Source organism: Malania oleifera, chromosome 11 (assembly GCF_029873635.1).
Source record: "Malania oleifera isolate guangnan ecotype guangnan chromosome 11, ASM2987363v1, whole genome shotgun sequence".
Classification (NCBI taxonomy): domain Eukaryota; kingdom Viridiplantae; phylum Streptophyta; class Magnoliopsida; order Santalales; family Ximeniaceae; genus Malania; species Malania oleifera.
In genome coordinates, this window is record NC_080427.1 from 40,255,605 (window position 1) to 40,273,580 (window position 17,976).

The 17,976-nt window shown below is 37.3% G+C and overlaps 1 protein-coding gene across 1 annotated transcript; it reads right to left on the reverse strand.

Moving 5' to 3' along the window:
• Positions 1 to 2,228: 2,228 nt before the first annotated feature.
• Positions 2,229 to 16,426, reverse strand: LOC131167696 (uncharacterized). Its single transcript, XM_058126536.1, has 3 exons — positions 15,889 to 16,426; positions 15,128 to 15,794; positions 2,229 to 3,485 (listed from the first exon to the last, which is right to left on the reverse strand). Exons 1-3 carry the CDS (start codon positions 16,224 to 16,226, stop codon positions 2,445 to 2,447), a joined length of 2,046 nt encoding a protein of 681 aa, XP_057982519.1. The 5' UTR covers positions 16,227 to 16,426; the 3' UTR covers positions 2,229 to 2,444.
• Between the last annotated feature and the right edge of the window lie 1,550 nt (positions 16,427 to 17,976).

Consider the following 17,976-nt stretch of genomic DNA (forward strand, 5'->3'; position numbering starts at 1 on the left):
TTTCTAATCCTTGATTTGGGAAATATTGACCTTCTTATATATCAAAGTGATAAAAAGTATGGTCTAATTCAAGAAAAAAATTTTGGACAAAGGCAATATCATCTCCAAAATATCAAAATATTTTTGGGAAAGGCCTATCAAGAAACCATATTGGTATAGGAGTTTATATAGAGTTTTCAACTAGTCATTCATCAAACTACTAGTTGTGGTTAAGCTCTAACAAAGGATTATTCCACTCTTCAAGCCTTCAAGAAGAGAAATGTTGCTTGAAGTATTCATACTATAAGCAATGATGTTCTCTCCTTAATCCATCGACCCATCCTCTTTCTATGTAGCATGAAAGAATTTTGGATTTAGGTTCCTTCCTATAACCATTGAACCTTTGATATCTGCTTCAATATCAAATTATTCCTCTCATATTGTTCTTATAGTATATGACTTAATCTCATCTCTTCTTCAACATCATAACTAGTGGATTTTATTTCTAATAACCATTTTCAGCATGAAAGAATTTTGGATTTAGGTCTCCTTCCTGTAAGCATTGAACCTTTGATATCTGCTTCAACATCAAATTCTCCCTTACATAGTGTTCTTCGGACATATGGCTTAATTTCTTCAACATCATAACTAGTGGATTTTACTTTCAACAACTCCTTATTTTTGACTATTTGATCCCTTAAATTAAAGAGTATATCTTTACTATGCTTCGATAAAGTTGTTGTCATGAATCCTAACTTTTGCTCCACGAGTCAATTGACATAATTTCCTGCCAGCTTGATCACCTCTCTAATGAGCTTATGATTTGTCGACATCTTTTCAAATCTAGGAATCTTTCTTCCCCTTCTCTTACTACCATCTATAAGTTGGATGGATATAGAATAATGGTTTGAATCTAAAGCCTAGTAGCGATGAAACCCAGCCTTACAATATAAGTTGATTATTTATAGGATATGTTTATGATACATTAAAACTCATGTTACCACATACTGATGATAATCTATTCTATCTTACCGAGAAGTGTCTCACTCCTATAATTCTAATATTTCGGATAATCCAAGGAACCAAGCTTAGTGAGCTCCATGGCAGGACTAGATAAGGTAGTTCAGGGTAAGTACTTGTGAGACACAATTATGTATATGGATATGTTTTGTGTATCTGGAATGTATTATGGAGTTTTGGGGATTTATGTATGTAATTATGGTGATATTAGAACTCTTGTATTGTATTTGGGATATATATGCATGTTTCCGCCATTTTGTTTAACGGTACCCCACTTTGGGTACGAAATGGTATAGTTATGGTATCAAAGATTATGTATGGAGAATAACACTCTGGGTGCCACCGGGTTCGGGGCGTAACATTTCTAGTATTAGAGAATTTTTTAACCTCTTGCTAAAAGCCTAGATTACCTATTTTAATCTATAAAATTAAATAATGCAGCTATAAATTTCTTTGTCTAAAAAGGTTCTTTCTTGCTATTTGTTTTTCCCCTCCCAATTTCATTCATCTTTGATACAAAGAAAATATGGCTTTTCCCATTTTGTAAATGAATTTCATATGTCATGTGTATTATATATTAAATTATAACATTATAATGGGTTGCAAAATTAATCACACTTGACCAAAGTTGGATTAAGAAGATCATTTGTGATTTTTATCCGGTCTACTATGCAAAACTTAGAATATGCTTTAGAAGGTTGTCTATGGACACACACACACACATATGCTTATTAGCAATCTTATTCAATTCCTAGAAGGACCTAATCACAATTTTGGTGCATAAAAATAAATTAAATTAGATAAGCTGGAATCAATTTTAAAATTTATTTTTATTTTATTATATTATCAATCGATTTTACTTTGCAAATCAAATGTGACAACCAAAACAAAAGGTATATCATATCAATGTTAAGAATCTTGCAAGTCCAGAGGAGATAGAAAGTGCTATTAAATGGAAGATGCAAGTGTTATCCAAATCCAATGAAACCAAACAATCAAATAGTTTTGCTCCTCTTTCCCAAATGACTTGGGAACAAATTAAGCTTCTATCACACACCTTCTACTTCAACTTCCAATGGCTCTCTCTCTCTCTCTAAATCCATTTTTTAACCAAGGAAGGGTTGTGGAATCCTAAGCAATCAAGGAAAACAATGTTAACAGTACATGTTTGATTTCCAAAATTGAGGAAAAGGTCGGAAAAAATGGAGTGAAAATTTAACTAGAAAATATGACCAAATCAAGTAACAAGTTTCATTCAATTTTCTTCATTTCATTCCATTCCTACTATGTACCAAACGTAGTCAAATACCATTGGCCGGCCGGCCACTCCAATCAACCACCACCATCCCATACCCCATTGCCTTCCAAAACCCAAACCAAGCTATACAATCATAAACTTAAAACCTGATACTCCCAAGGCCTAAACCCACCACCACAAACCACTTTCATCTCCTGGAACGTTTCTTAGGCTGCCGCGAACCGCTTGCCTCCGCCTCACCCGCTTCCCTGCTCCGCTTGGCCGGAACCACCGGCGGCAGAGAAGGCGCCGCTGCGCCTCTCTTCGGCGGCCGCCCTATTCTCTTACCCGGGCTACTCTGCTGCTCCTTTGCCTGTTTCCCACCCGAACTCCTGCGCTCCTCCTTCTTTGCTTCGCTACCCTTCTGCCCGCCATTTCTCTTGTGCTCAGATCCCCCACCGACGAAACCCTTCAATGTCTCCAGCAACGACCCATTGTTGGACTCAGAGGTCTGCTTATTCAGTCTACTGGAGAAGTTCGACGCACTTCGCCTCTTCGCATTAGCCGTTGAGGTGGTGGCGGCGGCGGCGGCGGCGGCTCTGGTTTCCAAACCGATCTGATCACCGGAAGACCGCCCTGCATTTGAATTGGTGCTTGAACTCTTGTTTGCCGTTGAATTAGTACGACTCTTGCTACTTCTGTTTGAGTTTCTTGCAGATGTGAATCTCTTCTTTGTGATTCCAGACGACTCCTGATCGTTGGAGCCGGAGGATTTATTAATCTTGCCCTTCGGCTTCAAATCCTCCGAAGCTGCGGGTTTCTCCTCGGCTGCCATTGTTGCCACCTGCTCTCTTCTTCTCTCTTTCGCGGCGAGGGAGCTGCGTTTCCGGCAAACAATGATGGGCCCCGATAATTTTGGCTTCGGAGGCAACGGATCCGACGGTTCCGGGTCGGGTTTGGGGGGGTTCGACGACGCGGGAGGTGCCACGGCGGCGGGTTCTTCCGGCGACGAATTTGACTTGGGATTGGTTCTGCGAGCCATCTCCATGGAGATGAGTAGCCGGAGCTCAGTAGCTGCGGCGGATTCCGATGAACTGCGGCCGAAGAAGACGACGGCGTTGCTGAAGAGAAGCAGCAAATCGCGGAAGAACTTGGCGGTGCAATCGGCGTACCAGCCTTCTTCCAGCCTTGTTCTTACTGTCTCCAGATCAATATGCTGCCGGATTAAGCTTGTGTAACCCTGCGTTTCCTGCAAAATGCAAACAAGGAAAATTTGAACTGAATTCTATCGTTCATTATTTGTTTTCTGCAAGATTCAATGCCCATGTCTCTCAAATTCTGCTGGAGAAATTCTATTGTTCGAATATTTTGCTTACAAAAACTGGGTCGCCGTAGTTTCACTTGGGAAGTGCTTAATAAAAATAAGGAAGGTGACTTTGTCTCTCAAACTCAATTGAGAAATTGTGTTGTTGATGAGATTTCTGAATATATGATAATGCACCTCTTCAAAAATGGTACTGTTCAAACTTCAAATCAATATAAAATAAAATTTAATAAACTATGACAAAAATTCAAATCCATTTCACGTTAGCTTGAATAATTAAAAACTTTTTTTTTTTTTTCACTTCAATGTAAATCTTGAATGGGAGGAACACCCTCGGACTTAATTTTTTTTGTTTCAGCTTGAGGTGAAATAGAAGGGCTGACGAAAATTGCAATCCGCAAGTAATTGTTATTTGTTAATCCCTTGCTGTTGGGGTGGCGGCCTTTAATTACATAGTCGTTTCTTCCATTTCGCGATTGACAAATAACTTAACTTAGTATTTGAAAATATATATTTTACATAAATCTCACAAATATAGGATAAGTATGTATAATATTATTTACTTCTCATCTCTTGCATATGTAATAATAATAATAATAACATTATTTAGAAATGTGACAAATTGAGTGTAAGATCAATTCTTTTCTACACAAGAATGAAATAAGTGAAATTGACCTCTATATGTTTAAATATTAACCATATATATATATATATTAAATTCTAAATTTGAATTTGAATGGATTTGGATAAATTTTAATATAACTTTACATATCTTACCCAAATCAAATACAAATCATGTTGAGATACGTGTGACAATTATGATGAATAGTACGAAAAAAATAAAGAGAGATAGATAAAGTAAGAAAAACATGTGAATTTAAAGTAATTTGGCAATATGCCTACATCCACAGAAACGAGCGGCTGTGGAATTTCATAATTGTAAAAACTTTCATCTAGCATCTGGAGACGTTAATCAAGTCCAAGCAGTGTTTGAACTTATCCATGGCAACAGACTTTGTCAACATGTCTGCTGCATTCTCAGAAGTATAATTTTCTCAAGCAATAGTTCACCAGAAGAAATCAATTCCCTGATCTTGTGAAACCTCACATCTATATACTTGGTGTTCACATGATACACTTGGTTCTTTGCCGAATAAATGACACTCTAACTATCACAATACAAACTGAACTACACATTGCTAAATACCCAGCTCCTTGATCAACCTTGTAAGCCACAAAACTCCCTTGGCAGCCTCAGCCAATGCCATAAACTCTGACTCGGTAGTAGATAGTGCAACTAGAGATTGAGTCATGGACCTCCAACAAATACCCTCCCTCCCAACAAGAGTGAATACATTACATGTGGTAGACCTCTTGTCATCCAAGTCCCTTGGATAGTTTGCATCCACACCTAAAACTGAAGGATCACCCTGTTGTCTGTCAAACATGATGTCATAGTCTGTAGTACCCCTCAAGTATCTGAAAATTCAATTGACTACATCTCAATGTTATCATCCCGGATTTGATAGAAATTTGCTCACCACACTGAATGTTTGTGCCAAATCTGATGTTATACAAACCATAGCATACATCAAGCACTCCACTGCACTAACATATGGAACCTTTGACATGTATTGAACTTCATCATCTGTATTCGGTCACTGAGCGGTAGACAATCTAAAATGATTCGTCAAAGATGTACTCACTAGTTTTGCATTATCCATGTTAAACCTCTCCAACACCATCTCAACATAGTTACGCTGAGATAACCATAATCTCCTGGAAGCTCTGTCCTTACGAATCTCCATCCCAAAAATCTTCTTGGTCGCACCCAAATCCTTTATGTCAAATACTTTGCTCAACAAAATCTTCAACTTGTTAATCTCACTCATACTATTCGCAGCAATCAACATATCATCCACATAAAGTAACAGAAAAATACATGAACCATCATCAAAGCTTTTCACATAAACACAACAATTATACTCACATCTCCTGTAGCCAATCCGGATCATGTAGGAGTCAAATCACTTGTACCACTACCTTGAAGACTGCTTCAACCCATAAAGTGATTTCCTCAATTTACAAACCAAGTGTTCCTATACAGGCATACTAAACCCTTCTGGTTGTACCATGTATATCAGCTCCTTCAAATGACCACAAAGAAAAGTTATTTTTACATCCATCTGCTCCAACTGCATATAAAAATAAGCTACCAAATCAAACACTGTCCTGATGGAAGTGTGTCGAACCACAGGGGAGAAGATCTCATCATAGTCAACTCCTTACCTCTGAAAGTAACCCTCTGCTACAAAATGAGCTTTGACATTTTCTCCCCCTTTTTTTTTTTTTTTTTTTTCTGATACCGTTTCTTTTTTCTTATACACTCATTTGCATCCTATCACTCTCTTCTGCTCTGGAAGCTCCACCAACTCCTATGTCTGATTCTTATGCAGAGACTTCATCTCCTCTACCATAGGACTCATCCATCTACTCTTCTCTTGGTTGTGTACTACCTCTTGAAAAGTAGTAGGATCTCTGCTACTAGTAATGAGTGCATAAGAAACCAAATCTTCAAAAACATACCTGGTGGGTGGCTTGATAGTGCGTTGGGGTCTTTCTATAGCTATACTGTGATGTTGTTTATTGCCTGAGCTAGAACTCCCTGTATTCTTAACATTGTCTTCTCTACCATGGGTCTCTAGCTCCACCCGCATCACATGCTCATTACTATTGCAATTTTTTGGCACCTGTTTCACTTTTTCCTGAGTACGCTGCAAGATGATTTTCTCATAAAAAATCACATCTCTACTAATCACCACCTTATTTGTCTTCGAATCCCAACACTTTTAAGTCTTTCACCCCTTTCTGATACCCCAAAAAGATACACTGTTTAGATTTCGCATTAAGCTTTGATCTCTCCTCACTAGAAACACGCGCGTATGCTGGACATCTAAACACTCACAAACTAGAATAGTCTACCGTGCTATCTGTCCACACCTCTACTACTTTCCCAACTAGTACTGCACTAGGTGACTTGTTAATCAAAAAACATGTCATATTCACTACTTTTGTCCAGAACCATTATACTATGAAGTGTCCCTTAATCACATGTTGCTTACACAACTTCGTGAACTTTGAATTTGTGTGCTCAGTACCATTGTCGGACATGTACACTTCACACAATTATCTAACACTAATCATGTTAACTATCACCTGTCAAGTTCAGGTTTGTCCTATCACACTAACACGAAAGTCATCAATGGTTTGTCGTGATTTTACTGAAATCGTCATTCCAGGAAAAACACAAAACACCACTGACGAGTCCCGGTTTAGCAACAGAACATCTCTCAACCAACTCTACCCACATCCAACCTCCTATGCTCTGGTATGTACACACAGTTATACCTAACCAAGTCTACAAGACCTAATAACCTGGTTAACTTTGATACCAAGCTGTCACGCCCCGAACTCAGTAATGGGACCCAAGGGTGAATAAGTAACCTAACATGTCTCTATATCATACAAAACATCCATTACACAGTACAATGAATGAGGGTCCAACCCCGTAGGGGTTTCCAGGCACCCTACACACATCCATGTACAAACAGAATATACATAGCAAAAAAATGTCATTCTATACATATTTTATACCATACCAGAGTCTATACAAAAAGAAATCCAAGTCCATACTACAAAACACAACCCGGGTGACCACCCGATACAGTCTTAGTACTTACCCAAGTATCTCTTGTAGTATACCGACCACTACGCTCCCAACCCAAAGGATGCTAGTTCCAATTACTCGAAAGACCTGAAAAATATATACGTACAACAAGGATGAGACACCTCTCACTAAGGGCAGGTACATGTTATATCGGTGTGTGACATTTGAGTGTTATCATGACAACAAAACATACATAGTTAAATACAACTCCAGTACTTTCACAAAACAGTTTCAAAACAGTGCATATACGCACACACACATGATCAAATAACTCAGTGTCGTCACATCCTTCAGCCCAAAGTCGGCCAGCGATACCCGGCGTCGGCCCGTAGCCAGACTGCAATACACAGCATCCCCGGCACATGGCGAACCTCAAGCTCCCATGGCATCGTACCGGTACAAACTGGTGGATCCACACCCTTCGGTGATCAGCCAGTAAGGCTCACGCCCTCGAATATAGAGCCAGACACTCTTACCAAACATGGCCTAACAATTTCATACGCCCACGGATATAAAGCCGGACACTCTTTTTGTACCTGAAATAACTTGGGACCTAGTTCCTATTTCATTGCATTTCAACAAAACACAATCATGCATGCACATATAATCAAACAAATCACGCCAATTTAGTAATCTAAAATCATGATTTTCCAAACACATACAGTTTAAACAAGTCAAGACACGGTCATCCCTATAACACAATATATATCACAATATATTTACGATTTTCCAACAAAACCAGGGATGCAGCTCGTCGCCCCCTTTTTTTCCAAAACTGTAATCATGAAAAATCCATAATTTTACCCGTCAGATCCCCCCAAATGAGTAATCAAAAAGCACACAGGACCGTGGACCATAATTCCACCAAGTCCGAATTCAAAAAATAACCGACATAAATTGAATCCCCTTACCTTTTCCCGATGACAAATCCCGAACTCCAAGGCCCCTAAACCGGAAACCGAATTCCAAAACCTACAACCCACAATACAAAGATACTCACAATCCTATTCCCTACATAACTACCAGATCATAATTAAAAATCGAGTCTTACCTCTATTTTGGGCCAAAACCCGAGAATGTCTGAAACGAAAATCCAATCCGTAAAACTTGTAGAGAATCCTTCCTTGATCCTCGTGGTAACATCAAATTTATGATTCCCGCTACATACGGCGAAGAAATCTAAAGAGATAGAGAATTTGAGTTTTCTTAGCTGAGAAGTAATGAAAATATCTATTTATAACCCTTTAACCCGGCCACTCCTCGTCAACGAGACTTTGCACTTCGTCGCCGAGAACCACAAAAACTTCGTCAAAAAACTCTTACTTCGTCAACAAAGCTTGCTTAATTACCAATTTACCCCTCTCTTAATTAATTAATTTCCTATATCACGATTCGAATTCTTACAACCGAAGGCGCCCATGGTTGGGCATGATACACATGGGTGAGTACTAACTTAAACCAAAAACTTGATGTTGGGCCAAACAATGTATACAAGCACCCACCATCTACTCAATTTTTTTAATATAAGACAAACTCACAAGTGAAATTCTCATAAATCTCTCCCTCGCTTATGAGTTCCAACTACTCCCCCTTGAAAGGAATTCATCTCCCTTATGGGAGTGAGCCTAATTCTCCAGCAGTTACTCAAGTGGGCCTCTTACCATTGCGTCTTACGTGCCTCAAATTGCACTTCATGTGCCTCTGAACCAATCCTACCTCCTACATCTTGACCCTATTCGAATCCATCTTCCAAGTTTAGATGATCATTATTAGCCTCGATCACACACTTGGTCCTCCAACTGTTAGCACATAAGGAGAATTAGCTTCATGCCTCAAATTTTTTTTTTTTACAATGTCGCTCACCCAGAGTTACAAACCGTCAGCTCTAATATCACTTGTTAGCACCGAAGGTGTCCATGGATGAGCATGATACACATGGGAGAGCATTAACTTGATCCAAAAGCTTAAGCCTGTTGGGTCTTGAATCCAACCATATATATAAGCACCCATCATCTACTTAATTTTTTCAATTTGGGACAAACTTACAAGTGAAATTTTTAACAAATACAAATTATTGAGAAATGTGCAACAATTGTGATAAATAGTACGAAAAAACAAAGAGATGGGTAAAACAAGAAAAACACGAATTTAACGTTATTTGACATTATGTCTACATCCACAAGAACGAGCGGAGGCGAAATTTCACTATTGTAAAAGTAGAGTTACACATGCATTTATACTAACCCTAACCGTATAGAAGTATTAAAAAAATTCCTCAAATGCACTTGTACCATCTAGGTGCTTTCTTTGTACACATGCTCCACTCGATATAAATCACATATTACAACAAATCCAAATCTAAAGCCTTACCATAGATAAGATAAAAGTTTTAAAATAAAATTTCATGCACAGCTAGGACATCCAGTACAAAGGAATGCTCTTAAAACACTTTTTTTTGTTAATTGAATTTGAAAGTGCCTGATTACACAATGCAAAAATAATAAATTTCCTTTTAACTCTGTGAAAATTTGAATTTAGAGCTTTCAACTCGAAAAATTCAAAGTCTAACCAGAATATTTCTTTAGAAATGTTTTAAGAATGAGCACTTTTCATTTCATATACCTTTTCTACTTCCAAATTTCAAATCTAACATCTTTGACATTAAAATTTCAAATTCTAACCAATATGTAAAATGACTACATATATACAAGAAGAAAATTATTGCTCAAATCACAAATCTGTTAAGATCCATTTTAATCAAAAATTTTGCTTGAGGAATGAAAAATAAATAAAAAGAAAAATGAAAATAAGAATCATTTTCTATTATACTTTCCTTTTATGTTAAATTCTATTCAAAATGAAATTAAAAATTAAGAAAAATTAAATATTATAAGAATATTTTATATTTATTTTTATTTTTTAATAATCAAATATAAAAATATAAATTCTTTCATCCTTTTCTTCTCATTTTTTTTTTCCCGAATTCCACACAAACGAAGCCCGAGTCACATACAAATTCCATGTGGGTTAATAGCTTTTTTCCCACGTGGAGAAGACTATTAAATGCATCTCCCACCGAAATTGGAATGTGGGGTTTGGTTTTCTTTAAAACAGAGAGAATAAAATAAACCCACGTGTAAACTAGCTGTCAACACATTTTTAGTCCCCAAAAATACAATAATAAAAGTTATGAATAGGCTTTAAAATTTAAAATTAATTTATCAAATTACTTTGATTAGTAAATATTGAAAGTAAAAGATAACTTGAAAGGTTTTTATAAAAAAATTAGAAAATGATTCAAAATTGTCTAAAAAACACACGCCTAATTGTGCAAGTAATTAATTAAAAGAATCCTAGATGGCCTTTAATTATTTTTTCAATTTAATCATTTTTTAAAATGTTCCTAATTTATAAATTAATTTATAATTTAAAAAATTATAAATATACAAACAAATTAATGAATTAAATTTTCCTAATATACACAACTCCCTATAATCCCCTAGACAGTTTCAAAAAAATTTAATCACATTTTCGCAACTCTTTCAATGCCTCTCAAATTTTACAAATTCTCTCTTAAAAAAAAAAGGATTAAGACATAATATAAATTTTTGCTAAATAATTTCTAAAAAAAAGCAAAAGATACTAACAACGTTGGAGATTTGACAAAAAGACAGAAATCATCACTAGAATTTCAAAATTTTCAATGATAAATTTTAAAAATACTACAAACCTAGGTTGAAACTTGCCAAAGATACATAAACTTCACCTCAAAAGACTTCTTATTTTGCATAGTACAAAACAAAATTTGTGTCTTTTTACTGTTAGGACCGAAAGAGCCCATGGGTGGGCTTGATAAACATGGGTAAACACCAATTTGACCCAAAAGCTCAAACTAATTGGGTCTTGGGTTCATCCATGTATATAAGCACTCATTATCCACTTCAATTTTCCAATGTGGGACAAGCTCACAAGTGGAATTCTCAACAATCTCCCCCTTACTTGTGAATTCCTGCTCCCCCTTGAACGTAAACTGTCTCCCTTCTGGGACAATTCTCCAACAGTTGCTCAAGTGGACCTTACCACTGGCATCTTACGTGCCTCAGATTGTATTCCACGTGCCTCAAAACCAATCCTACCTCCCACGTCTTGACCCTGTTCAGATCCATCCGCAGCCTAGATGATCCTTATTGGCCTCAGCCACACACATGGTCCTCCAACTGTTAGCACGTCAGGAGAATTAACTTCTCGTCTTGACTTTTACGATGTCGCTCACCCAGAGTTACGAATCATTGGTTCTGATACCACTTGTTAGGAACCTATGAGCATCCTGATCAAAGTGACACCAAAGATTTAACGTGATTCGATCAATAACGACCTACGTCCACAGAGCACACACCAAATATTCACTATCGCCGGAAAATATTACAATTCTCTCTCTCCCTCTCTTCCTCCCTTCTTCCTCTATGCTCTCTCTGAGCTTCTCACACTTCTGCACACACAATTACATCTTCCACGACCCTCTATTTATAGGGCTTGGAATTTAAATCACAATTAAAAATAAAATCAATTACAATTGGAAGTTACAACGAAGAGATTAATGGTGGATAAATGCACCGCATGAAATTAATTTCACCGCGTTTTCCAACTCAACTCCTCCTGGCTGTCTTCTGGCTCCAGCTCTAACAATCTCCTATTTGGAGACAAAGACAACTCCTCACCAGAGTATCATGAATAAATGATGTGCTCAAAATATGTGTCTTCAAGCATGAAAACCAACTGAAGTTGAACACAACTTCAGTTACTTTGTAGTCACCATCTTCCTGTCTGCTCGATTTCTGCAGACTAATCTGATGGCTGTCATCTTCACAACTGGTGTAAAAATGTTGGTGTAGTCAATCTCTTCCTTCTGCTTGAATTCTTTGACTATCAACTAAGGCTTGTACCTTCTGAAGTCGTCATGCTCATCTTCGATTCTGTACACCCACTTGTTGTGAAGGCCTTTGGGCAACTTCCACATTCTATTGGAGGTGAAGGACTTCACCTCATCCTTCATCGCAAGCTCCCACTTGCTCTTATCTGCCACTTGACATGCTTCATCATAGCATTCAGACTCTCCTCCATCTGTAGGAAATAAGTAATCAATATACATTTTGTTTGGTACATGAGACCGAGTAGATCTCCTAAGCTCCGGAGTTGGAGTAGGAGATGGTGGTGCGATGATCTGCTCTACTGGTTCCTCCACCTGAGGATTCTCAGTATTTTGCTGTTATGTCCCGACATATTCTGAGTAGAGCAGTTTTAGTCCCTTCTTCTTTGGGACACGGGTGTTTATCTGGAAACTAACCCTCTTCTGTTTCTAGACTATACAATCCTCACACATGTCAATCTGTACTGAAATAGACATGGAGGCATTTAAGGTTAGAAAAAGTGTTCCAATTTTCTTACCTCGCGCAATCATTAATACACCCTTTGAAACTTTCCATTCATCGCCAATGAATTTCGTCGTGTATCCCTCATCTGCCAGCTGACCAACTAGGATCAAATTCTTTTTCAGGTCTGGAATATACCTGACATCCTTCAACTTCCATACCGACCCGTTTATATTGATCTTCACAACTCTCTTGTCGGTTACGTCACAATGTTGATCGTTGCCAAGGTACACCTTACCAAAATTACCTAATGTATACTCCTCTAGGCAATCTCTGCAGCATGTGGCATGAAATGAGGCTCCGGAGTCTAAGACCCAAGACTCCTGCTTGCTCTCCAAAGAGCATATCAACATCTCATCATTCTCGAAAGCAATATTTGCTTCTGTCTTCGCCCTCGTCTCGAATTCTTTCTTCTGACTCATGCACTGGTTCTAGTAATGACCAATATTTCCACAATTCCTGCACTCAATAACTTTTGTGATATGGGAACCTGTGTCCTGAATACCTTTGGGATTTTCGAATTTAGACCGCCTGGGCCTAGATTTGTCGCGATTGTTTAATCGTCCATGCCTGTTCCCTCTGCCTCAACTTTCCATGTTCAAGGCTGAACTCGAAGTGGAACTATGGTTCGACTACATTCTGATTTCTTTCATCAAAATCATGCTGACGACTTCATCATATACAAGCTTCGATTTTCCTATGGAGCTACTAATGGCAGTAACAACACCATTCCAACTTTCAGGTAACTAACTAAGAATCAGTAGGGCCCAAATCTCATTATCAAACGTTATCCCGACTGAGACGGTTCTCTTCGTCTCGGCAAGCTAAATGCGATGGTGACCTCAAAACTTGATTTCGATCCACTGGACAGAGCTCTAATTTTGGGATCACTTCTGATCTGACTTTTCTGCTCCAACCGAATTCTGATACTACTTGTTAGGACCGGAGGAGCCCATGGGTAGGCTTGATACACATGAGTAAACACCAATTTGACCCAAAAACTCAAGCTAATTCGGTCATGGGTCCATCCATGTATATAAGCACCCATTATTCACTTTAATTTTCCAATGTGGGACAAACTCACAAGTAAAATTTTCAACATTTACAAATCTTAGAAGTGATTCCTAAGGATTTGTTTGCATAAAGGATTTTGGTTAGAAAAAGAAAAGAAAAATAAGACACTATATTTTCCTTTATATCGAATACTATTAAAAAAGGAAAATTTATTATAAAATAATTAAAAATTTTAAAAATAAATATAAATAATTTATAAAATCAAATTTTTATTCATTGATTTGATATATATTTTGTTCTCTTTTTTAATTTCCTTAATAAACAAACATGAAAAGTGAATTCTTTCATATTTTCCTTTCCTTAAGATTTTAAAATAAGGCCTCAAAGTCTCGAAACCTCAAAAAAGTTAAAAAAAAAAAAAAAAAACCTATGTATATGTTGTCCTCACTCACTCACCCACTCCTCATATTCTACTAGACCTGTGTTTTAAATGTCCAAACCATCTAATCACCCCTCCCTTATATTCATTTCTTACTTTATTTTTCAACCATAAAGCATAGCTTGTCCAATAATCATCTTAGAATATTTTCATTTTAATTTTAAGAGTATTCTCCAATCACACGACACCTAATGCACTCTTCTATTTTATCCAACCTATTTTAATTTTATATACTACATCTTTTTCAATATAATAGATCAAAAATATTTAAATCAATTGGTATTATTAATCTCTTAATTATCTAGTTTAATTTTCTCTTTATTACAACTCCATTAGATTTCATATTCAGTTTTATTCCTACTTTGTAACTCACATATTTAAATTTATGCTGAGGTGTCGTGAAACTTAAGAATATACCCAATTAATGAATAAAATTTTAACTTTATATATCATCCATATTTTGTTTTTAAAATTTTTAATCATACAAAAAATAATTTTTAATTTTTAAAAATATTTAAAAATAAATAAAAATATAATAAATATTTTTTTTATTGCTCCTCAGATCAAGGAAAGTTAACAAGATAATAAAAAGGTTATAAATATTTGTTATTTTATAATAGTTTTAAATTTATTATTTTGGAGGTAATGGGGTTAGGAGGATGAGGAAAATTAGAATATTTATTAATTACTAAATTAACCATGATTTATAAAAATTATAATTATGTAATAATTTGTAAATTGAGATTACTTTTAAATGAATAACGTAATAAATGATTAAAAATCTATTTTTATATTTTTATTATATTAAATTATTACTACAAGAAATTAAAAAAAAAAAAAAAAATCTCATTTTCATTCGGGAGGAAAAAAAAATTTTTAAAAATGCCATTGACTTGCTAAAATAAAACAAAATTTGATTAATATAATAAAGATTAAAAAATGAGAGCGAAATAGATACCTGGCTCTCAAGCCGGCGCGAGAAGACGGAGCCGAGCCTGTGAGACTTGATGATCTGGAGGACCTCGATCAACGGCTGTGACTCAAAGGAGACCGGCTTGGTGGCGGGAGCTTGATGATCATCAGTCTTCCTTGACAAGCTCGCCGAGCTTTGCACATCGCTGCTACTCTCCTTCAAACCATCCCCTCCTCCTTTCGACTCAGCTACCGATTCCCACAACTCGGGTGACTCGCCCGATCCTCTCTCCGAGTCTCGTTTCTCTGAGTTACGAGTCGCCGATTCCTTCGCCATACTCTCCGAGCTGCCGTTACACGAATCCTCGCCGGCTCGTTTTCCGGACTGCCCGGTTGGATCCGGTTCTTCAGCGGACGTTACCACCGGGATCTGCTTCTCCTCCGGCGGTTTGAGTACGGATACTGGATTATCACATTTCGGATCCGTGGAGTTCGATTCATTGGATGACTGGTTATCCCGGTCGGGTTCTTCCTCGGAAACAGCTTCGCCGGCGACGCATCCTGGCAACAACCTGTCCGATTCTCCATCTCCGTCTTTCGTCTCCTCGTCCTCCCCATCTTCCTTGCATTTCTCCAGATCTGATTTGTCCTCATTCTCTCTCAAACTCTGATCCCTTTCTTCCTTCAATCGCTTCACTTTTAGTTGTAGAGACCTGCACAACAACAGAGCTCGATCGCAAATTTTAGCGCAATAATGGCGGAAAGGAACTTTTTAATTGCAGATGCAGCGGACAGGAGAAGAATTACACAATGGATAGATCGTAACGCTCGACTTCGCGTTTGAGTTCGGCGACTCGGAGCTTACGCAATTCGTCGAGCCAGGGAATGGTAGTTTGGGTCTGATCGTGTCCTTCGGATACGTCGTCGGTTTGGTGGTCTATGGTCATGAAACGGCGCTTGAGGTCGTGGTACTTTCGTTTACAGTTGAGAGGCGTGAGGAGGTGAAGCGTGGAGCTTCGTTTCTGCATTTCAATGGCGACGGAGTCCCAGCTATTGGTGCCGTACCGATTCACGGCGCACGCTAGGAGGAGCTCCTCCCATGTCCCCCACGCTTCGGTCTCTGCGCCGGTGGATTTATCAGCCATGGCAACGACGATTCATAAAATTGGCCAACTCGTCTGCGATTTCTCTATTTTGATTCAGAACTGTGTCTTCGTCTTCAGTTTGGAGAACTAGGGCTTCTCTCTGCTCGCTCTCTCTCTTCTCTCTCGCCCCCATGCGGCTCGGCTTGCATACGAGGCACTGATCTTTTGAGTCGACGGATTCTTGCTCTTTCTTTGCCCAAATTACTACTTTATCCTTTTTAGCAAGTTATCAAATTACACCTATTTTTTAAAGTTACGATACTACCCCTGTGGCCTTGCTCTTGTGTCTAACGTGTCTAAAGACTTCCCATCAGGAATAAATTTTTGTTTTAATACCATTTGATAAGAGGGAGAATAGGGTGGGAAGTGATTTTTTTTTTAATTATTTTTTTCAAACAAAATTATTAATTTAAATAAAGTCTTTTTTATATATAAATTAACTCAAAGAAGCCTATTTTTTAGGAAATTGTTTAGTTGTGAAAATTTATCTTTTTTTTTAATTTTCAAACTTTCATATAATCACAAAAATGCCACTTTTCTTTTTCTCAAATTTGCATAAATTTTTTTAAAAAAAATAAAAATATGCATTTTTTTCAAGTTTCCTACACGGATTCATAAAGGTGGAAATTAAGTTGGTATTTTCATAATTACTAGTAAATTGGCACGTGCGTTGTACATGAATTTTTTATTAACAAAAAAACAATGGTTTCTAGGAGTTAACTTTATAAATTATCTTCTTTTTTTTTTCTCTCTTGACCCTTGATACAACCTTGAACAATTTCATTTGTTCATTGAATATTAATTAATTACTAAAAGGCTTGCCTATGACCTTGTCTCGTGTTCTACAATTTACCCTCCTTCTGTTCTTTGTTAAACCAGTATATGGAGGATAATGTGCTTCTTGCTATTCTTGCTACCCCCAAGTAAGTATGGTGATGGTAAACACTAATCTAGATGTCCATGAAGAAACAACTGTTAGGACCCTTGCAATTTTGATTAATTCGATTGAAGTAAATCCAAGCTTCAATATCTAGTAAGCTTTCATTTAATTGTCTTTAGAGTATAAGCTTTCTCCTTTGACAAGTCTTGTGAGCATTGTAAACACTCAATCTTGAACTTATATGTTTGTTTCCTAAAACAATTATCACTTTAACCAACACGTGTTAAATTCTCTTGATTTGTTATCATCAAAATAATATTCGTAAATCTTGCTAGGCCAACACAAAAGCACAAAGATGTATAGAGATCTACGGGAATCTTTCTGGTGATCTAACATGAAAAGAGAAATCACCCGTTTTGTTGAGCAGTGTCTAACGTGTCAGCGGGTAAAAGTCGAGCACCAGAGGCCAGTAGGACCGTTGAAATCACTTGTCATTCCTAAGTGGAAGTGAAAGCATATTTCCATGGACTTTGTCACGAGATTGTCATCGGCACTGCATGGACAGAATGTTATCTGGATAGTTGTTGATAGATTGACGAAAACTGTAATGATCCGAAAAATAATGACATATAAATAATAAAGAAAGAGGAAAATGAAAATAAAAAATTGGGTGGCAACAGACTTCGTCGACGACGTGGCATTTTGGGCTCATCGACGAGAGTACGCTTCGTCGACGAGAAGATACCGAGATGATGTTTTTGGCAATTCTGAATTTCGTCGACGAGGGGAGAGTTCGTCAACGAATTACTTTCTTGACCTCATCGACGAAGTGACGTGGCTCGTCGACGAGGGTTAGTGTATAAATAGGCT

Coding starts and splice junctions, on each gene's coding strand:
- LOC131167696 (XM_058126536.1), bottom strand. CDS start 16,226: ATGGCTGATAAATCCACCGGCGCAGAGACCGAAGCGTGGGGGACATGG. Junction 15,795..15,888: donor CGTTACGATCTATCCATTGT/GTAATTCTTCTC, acceptor GTTGTTGTGCAG/GTCTCTACAACTAAAAGTGA. Junction 3,486..15,127: donor CGCGCCGGCTTGAGAGCCAG/GTATCTATTTCG, acceptor TGCATTTTGCAG/GAAACGCAGGGTTACACAAG.